Consider the following 7,570-nt stretch of genomic DNA (forward strand, 5'->3'; position numbering starts at 1 on the left):
TGAGGCATTCGAACGTACGATTAGGAAATGAACAGGCGTGGTTACTGTAGCATCACTGTAGTCAATCATGATAGAACTTGACTCATTAGGTTCGTCTCGAAAAGTTACACTCATCTGTAAAAAAGTTTCGCAAATAAAATTCGTTTAGTACTTCGTGCATGTATTCGTCTTTTTATGAAAGTATTTTCATGGCGTCAACCCATAATATCACTTCCCTCCGAGGACCAGTTCGCAAAACATCTGCATCCCCACCCTGAATTCGATTTCTTCCTTCCCTTTTCCTTCCTTTCCACGGGCACTACCCAAGCTCCTTGCCCCCCTCATCCACCCACTTCCGGCGAGCTCTACACCGGCGGCAGCGGAGGAGCGTGGGGGCTGATCCTAGGGGGCGAAGGAGCAGCGGAGCGGAGACGAAGCGATGGGGCAGCAGCAGCTGATCTACGCGTTCGTGGCGCGGGGCACGGTGGTGCTGGCCGAGTACACCGAGTTCACCGGCAACTTCACCACCATCGCCGCCCAGTGCCTGCAGAAGCTCCCCGCCAGCAACAACAAGTTCACATACAACTGCGACGGCCACACCTTCAACTACCTCGTCGAGGACGGATTCAGTGAGTTGCTTCCGCTCCCTCTCCCTCTCCCCCGTCGCTCGGATCCACTCTATTCCGCCTGGATCTGCTCCGCCCGCCCGCCCCCGGCTCGATTCGGGGTTTTCCGTGCGTAGATCTCGCAGGGGTTCGCTTGATCCGCTCGGTGGGATCAGGTTAGGCCGTCTCCAGTAGTTTGTTTGGTAGATTAGATTTGACGGTTGCTTCGAGGCTAATCTGTGGCACGCGGGGTTGTTCCTTACGCTTAGCAAGCGGAGGAGTAGTTTGGACTCCAGTTTGAGTTGTGATGTGTTTTTGGGAGATTCGGGAGTTGCTGTAAATGGCTATTTTAGACCCCGTCCCCACCCGGGTTGCGTGATGGTGTGTTTTGGATATCGTCGAGGTCTGGCTCGTCCTTGATCGTAGCGAACGTTGTCACATATGGGAGGGTTTCCATCTTTCCGGGTTCTGCAAAATACTCAATCAGTCAATTGCAACCTCATGTGTTTCGTCATGCCTTCCGTGGGGGATAAAGGCACTGACATGTTTATCAGATGAAATGAAACGTTCTATGTTGGTCGCGTTTGTGGTCACTGGAAGATGCTTTCACTTTTCCGTTTCTGTTGGCGTTAGTTGTTATTTAGCTAGATTGTATTTTTATTTGGTAGTCCCTCAGTTCTTAAATGTATGATGTTTAGGGCAAGCTAATTGGTTAATTTTTTAACTTGCTTGTCATAATCGCCATACATTTAAAGATCAAGGTAATTTGGTCAATATAAGTGACTTTCACCCTCTTAGATGATAAATGCTGTAGTAGCAAGTTCTTAGTGCCTGATATGACTTAGGTCCCTGTCCCCATTTAAATAGATTGCAGGTTGCTGTATAACAATTATTCCAAGTTATTTTGCAAGTGAAGATGGCCGGGGCTAGAGGTATCTCTTATCTCTCTGCCGCGGTGCCAGAGTAAGAGTTTGTTGGTCGTGGTCGTCTTGTTGTAATTCCAGGTCATCTGTTTGTTTTGTTGCGCACGCCCGTGCTGTAAGGGTTCTTACCCCCTTTATTTTCTTCTTAACATATTGATACACAGCTCTCCTGCCTATTCGAGAGAAAAAAATATTATGCAAGAGAAGTTTGCTGCAAGTAACACTACATAGTATATAATAGAGAGTCTGTAATGTAACTGACCTGTGTGTTACTAGTTGTTAATCTTTATAGTGGCTGACCAAATGGAAAACTTGGGGATATGTTTCTGCATATATTTGACAGCATCTAATTGGGTGTCCAAATATGAAAGTTCTCTTATTTCCGTTTTCTCAAAATCCGCTTCAGTTAAACTGAAGCAGATATCACTGCATTTAGATTTTCTTATCTCTTCATCGTGAAGTTTTGTCATAGGTTAACATGAAGCGTTGATCAATGTATTTGTGCTTTGTTTTTTTAATCTATCATAGCCAATAGTTGTACAACATTGTTAATGATAAATATTTTTTTGCTTTTCTACAGCGTACTGTGTGGTTGCTGTTGAGTCAGTTGGCCGACAAATCCCCATAGGTTTCCTGGACAGAGTTAAGGAAGACTTCACGAAAAAATATGGTGGTGGAAAAGCAGCTACTGCAGCAGCAAACAGCTTGAACAGGGAGTTTGGGTATTTTTCTTGTCTTTTATCTGATATATTTGATCAATCATCTCATTTATGCCACTCCGTTGGTAACTAATCTATTTGTCTGTACCATTTAAAGATCAAAACTTAAGGAGCACATGCAGTACTGTGTGGACCACCCAGAGGAGGTCAGCAAGCTTGCCAAGGTGAAAGCCCAAGTCTCAGAAGTCAAAGGAGTTATGATGGAGAATATTGAGAAGGTATTGTATTAACTCACCCAAAAAGATACCATATCTGTATTATACTGGACTTAAATATTCTCCCTGATTCTGTATCGCAATTTTGATATTCAGGTTCTGGACCGTGGGGAGAAGATTGAGCTGCTTGTTGACAAGACTGAAAATCTGCGTTCTCAGGTAATAGATTCCTTTATAATGTCATCATTAGCGCAATTAGTTCTGCATGTAGCTATTGTGTATGTCCAATACGGTAATCATCAATCTTTTTATCTACAAAGCTTATAAGTATTGTTATGTCGATGAAAAATTTCATATAGAAGTTAAGTCTTTCCCATGAGAACGAGACATGTGTATGGCCTGGATACTTGCGCTTAATGTTGGAATTGTTATGTGTATGCACTAGAATAGGTGTTTCTTTATTAGTTGGAGTTAGAACATTGTGATTGCTGTAACAGAGTTAAATTAATTGATTGAAACATCATGTTGTAAAAATGCTGACTAGCTCTGCTACTTTTAAGGTGAAGGATTCATATGACACATGACTGTCTAAAGGACCAGGAAATCATGTAGTTTACCCATGATACAGTATTCCGTTAGATGACTAGCATGCTGTTCTTTTTATGTTTATATCTGGTTAAATTGTGTAATGGACTTAAACTTATCTACATAATGATTGACAATGATATGGTTGCTGTTATGTTAGTAACTCTCCAAAATCACTAGGTTGCCTGATCTACTGGCATAAGTTGCACTGACTGCTTGTTTGAAGATATTTGTGGTTCTATTGCATACCTGTACCTGTTTCTTATGAGAACCCAAACACGCTGCCTGCAGGCACAAGATTTCAGGCAGCAGGGCACCCAGGTGCGGCGAAAGATGTGGCTGCAGAACATGAAGATCAAGCTGATCGTCCTGGGCATTATCATTGCGCTCATCCTTATCATCATCCTGTCGGTATGCCACGGCTTCAAGTGCTGATTAGTGATGATGAGATGGGGAGCTTTGCTCTGTTAGTGGTTGAGTCGCTGATTATTCTTGGTGATCACAGAGGGTTCCTGATGTTTGCTCTGTTTGTGTTCATGACGGGGTTGAGTGTCGTGTAATTTTGAATGCTACTATTGTGCATATATAGTTTGTATGCTACCCTGGCCCGTTACGCTATAAAAGTAGGAGTTACTACGTTTGCTCTCCAGATCTTCGCTGTCCAACCGTACAAAGAAAGTAACGTTCATTTTCATCTGTGATATCCGATTGGACGTAATTCGTGTTAGATATAATGGGCTTGGCCCATTAATATTTAATCTATACTATAAAAAATCTAAACAATTGAAATTAGCATAGACCAATAAAATTATCCTGTACATCTCATAGGCAGGCGATCCCACATGTCAGGCCCTCGGTATAGCGGCGGACCAAAACAGACGAAGTAGACCGACAAAATTTGGTGTTCCGAAACGATTCTGCCAATTCTGGTGATTTTTTTCACCGAGCCTTAGCCTACCCGCCCGCTCGGAATCTCCGCTTCTCTTCCGTTCCTAGCCCGGGCGGCCCCCGCGGGGGATAAGTGGCAGGCTCCGGTGATGTCGGCTAAGGGGGGCTGGCGAGAGGCGGCGTCCCTCTCCCTCGCGACTCACCTCCCCCACAACGTCGCCTCCCCTCGCTGCAGCGCCACCCCTATGACGCCGCCTCCCCATCAATGCCGCCCGTGGATCGACGGTCGCGCTGATGCTGCCTCGCCGGCTCGATTCCCCGCGAGCGCGACGCCCAACGCCACAGCGGCCGCCCTCCCCGCCGCGGATCCTCTATGCTCAGGGGATCTACACCATCGCGGCCACGCTCGGTTCCAGACCGCTGCCTCCACGCCGTCGTCGCCTGATTTGTGGGCGAATCGAGCCGCCGAAGGTCCCCTTCCTCCTCCGCACAAATCCTTGCCTGCCGTCGGCACTCCTGGTCTCCGAGCGGTAGGTGGTTCAAGATCCGCGCGCCTCCGGCCTCCCCCTCGCTCGAGCTCCGGCCGCCTCCAGCCTCCCCCACTCGCGACACCAACGCGGGGCCGTCCTGGCTGCTCGATTCGCTTGCAAATCGGCCTTCCTAGCTACGCCTCCCTCCACGGCAGCTTCCCCTGTGCGTGTCCTACAGCCCGTCTCAAAAACCAGGAGCAACGGTGGTGCTAGACCTGCTGCTTGTGGCCGTGCGGTGCTCTGTGGTGGCATGCTAGGGGGAGCACGACGCCCCTGGAGCCGGGTGGCAGGCGGGGAAGGAGGAGGTTACGGCGGTGGCGCTCGGGAGATGGAGATCAGCTGCCCCACAGATGTCCACCAGATCCCAAAGTCACATTCGACTGCTTTCATGAATTCCTCGACCTCCTGTCCAGGATAAGATGCATGCTGCGTGCCCAACACTAGCATCAGCGTTTTGGTGCCTCGACTGAATCAATCAATGCAGATGGGAGGGCAAGGGAAATTGAATCCATCCTCAGTCGTCTCAAATATCATCGAGAATGAAGCAGATAACAAATTCTCGGTTTGTGTCCTACTTGCTACTCTTTTCGATCAAGCCTGTTCATTTGTTTCTTTACTTTTTTTTTAATCTTGTGACGCTCATTCGGTTCTAGAATGTTGTAATACATTCCTATTTTTTATTTGGTTCACACTAATGTTAAAAACTGAAATTGCGGCTCACCTGTCATGGCTCTCATGGACGTTTCCTTTTCTTAAGCAAGTACGCAAGGAAATCTAATTAGTGAAGTTATCTTTTTTTGTACAAATGGCGATTATCTAAAGAATATCTTACATACACCATTTGTGGTTGTAGGAATCTCTTAAGCAAGAACTTTGCAAAAAAAAGTCAAGGAAAAGTAACACAACAACAACAATAACAAGCCACTACATTTTGACAATCAGTTATGTTCTATCTGCTAATTAAAGCAATGAACAGGATGTCGGGTTGCTTATAAACATCAAGGAGCATGTTCTTGTTCCTGAGCATCAGGTGCTCACAAATGAGGAGAAAACACTATTGGAGCGGTACACCTTAAAGGAAACTCAGGTATTGCTGCTTATTCACACTTGCAAGTTTAGCTTTTGGGGGCAGTGGAGCCAATCATGTATTTATACTTCTCTAATTTACCAATTGGATGAAGGATCAGGTTAACGTGAAGTTTAACTTTCTAGAGGAAAAAACATTCTAAATTGGTTGTAGGTTTATTTTTTCTTTCTTTCAGTATGTGATGTCCAATTAATCAAAATAATTGTGTTCAATTAATCAAATGTGTACACGTCGGAAAGTAAATCTAACTAATATAGGTGTACCATCTAATACTTGATGACTGACTTATGTGTGTTTACTTGGCGACTGACCTCTTTGTTTGCAATCAATGAAGAATTTCATTACGATAAAAGATTGTCCTTTTTTTGACCTGTTGGTGCCACTGAATTTTGGCAGCACCTCATCATTTCTGATTTTTACATCACTGAGTCTTTAGAATTGCAAATAAAGTATGAATGAAGGCTAATCCCAACTTTGTTACTTTATTTCAGATACTTGGTAAGGCAGGGTGGGGAACACTTGGCTTAGGGTGATCTAAAAACCGGCGCAGTTCTTTGTGAGGTATTCCAAAATCCATTAATGTCTTTAACCTAAAATCTTGAGCTGATCCTTTCCTGAACGCGTTGAGATCTATTAGTGGTAAGATAAAACAAAGTTTCTACTCCATTTATCTATGTTTACCACTTCCTTTCGAACCTTTGGTTCTACAAAGGGACATAATGCCATTGCAATGTATAACAACTTCATTTATCTGTGAATTGTCTTTTGATTACCTGACATCCAATTCATTGCAAATCTTCTGTCCACTAAAATTCTTATTATATTTAGAAAAATTATTCTTGTCTCGATTTTGCTATCCTGTATGTTGGAATTATTGCACATTGGTCAGTGTACCATGGCCAGTCATCTATATCAGTAGTGACATTTTTTTAAAATGGTACTTACATAATGGGATTCATGAAGGAGCAATAGCATGTTTAATTTTTGCCTGTTGCTAATTTCAAAAGAAAACCCAATTATTGAATTTTTGCTTGAAGTGTTAAACTCTTAATAACATTGTAGCTCTGATAAATGTATGGCTGTATTAATTTATCTGATACACAATACTTTAGATGTTTCAAAGAGAACTGACATCGGTGATGTTCCTGCCTTGGTTGGATTAGATTATTTGAGCGGATAGTACCTTTCAGTTTACAATGGAATTGCTGTCTCTGTACTGAATAGCATGCTATGCTGGAGGTATGTTATGGTATCCTGCAGCCACCAATGAGTTGAATAGGCTTTCCAGTAAAGATGGTTTTGGTGTAATCGTGGTACTTGGCATAATTTAATATTTAATACCCGGCTGCACTATGAAGATATGCTCTCATGGATGGAAGGGCTTTCCACTATTTCGTGATTGTTTTTTATTCATCGTCAAATTTTGGGCAATCTGATACCCATTTTATGCTTTAGTGTTGTGTACTTGATCTTATTCTAATTTCCTGTTTATCAGAAACTTAAATTCAGCAACATTATTGCCATGTTTCGGACTAATAAGTTCGGGATATTTTCGGATTTGCAAAGGACTTAGAGAAATCATGCTTCGATCAAATTTACGCTTCTCATTAGAGTCCTCTTGCCCCTTCCGTCCCTGATCACCTACCCCCATCCACCTCCCGTTTCAGCATTATACGCTCCATCTGAGTTGATTTTCATTTCATCTTGCTTTGGTTTGCGCCATGAATGCTTGATGTCAATAAAAACTATTGTTTTCAACATTTCTTGAAAACTCGATGTCCATAAAAGTTATTCTGGTACTGTATTGAATATGCTGGTGCCGCACATGTCTTTTCATAAATGTAAAATTCTTATTTGCCATAATTTTTTTGAACACATGCGTGCCCCATGTGCACTCTACTGGTAAATTAAATAAACTCTATGGTCCAATAAACCTAAATAGTTTAGTACCGTACGGGATATTTACTGAAGGTTGACTCAACTTAAATGATTGGTCTTGGACTGGTTAATTTGAGAAGTTGAGAAAAGAATAGCTGGCTGCCCCGCGCGCGCCGCCGCCGCCCGGCCTGACCCGTGGGTGTGGGCATGGCTCTACTTTT

The 7,570-nt window shown here is 43.6% G+C and overlaps 1 protein-coding gene across 1 annotated transcript; it reads left to right on the plus strand.

Moving 5' to 3' along the window:
- The first annotated feature begins 210 nt into the window (after positions 1 to 210).
- Positions 211 to 3,615, plus strand: LOC120665094 (vesicle-associated membrane protein 721-like). The gene is made up of 5 exons (XM_039944526.1): positions 211 to 608; positions 2,088 to 2,229; positions 2,324 to 2,444; positions 2,538 to 2,600; positions 3,258 to 3,615. Exons 1-5 carry the CDS (start codon positions 419 to 421, stop codon positions 3,399 to 3,401), a joined length of 660 nt encoding a protein of 219 aa, XP_039800460.1. The 5' UTR covers positions 211 to 418; the 3' UTR covers positions 3,402 to 3,615.
- The last annotated feature ends 3,955 nt before the right edge of the window (positions 3,616 to 7,570 follow it).

Source organism: Panicum virgatum, chromosome 2K (assembly GCF_016808335.1).
Source record: "Panicum virgatum strain AP13 chromosome 2K, P.virgatum_v5, whole genome shotgun sequence".
NCBI classification, from domain to species: Eukaryota; Viridiplantae; Streptophyta; class Magnoliopsida; order Poales; family Poaceae; genus Panicum; species Panicum virgatum.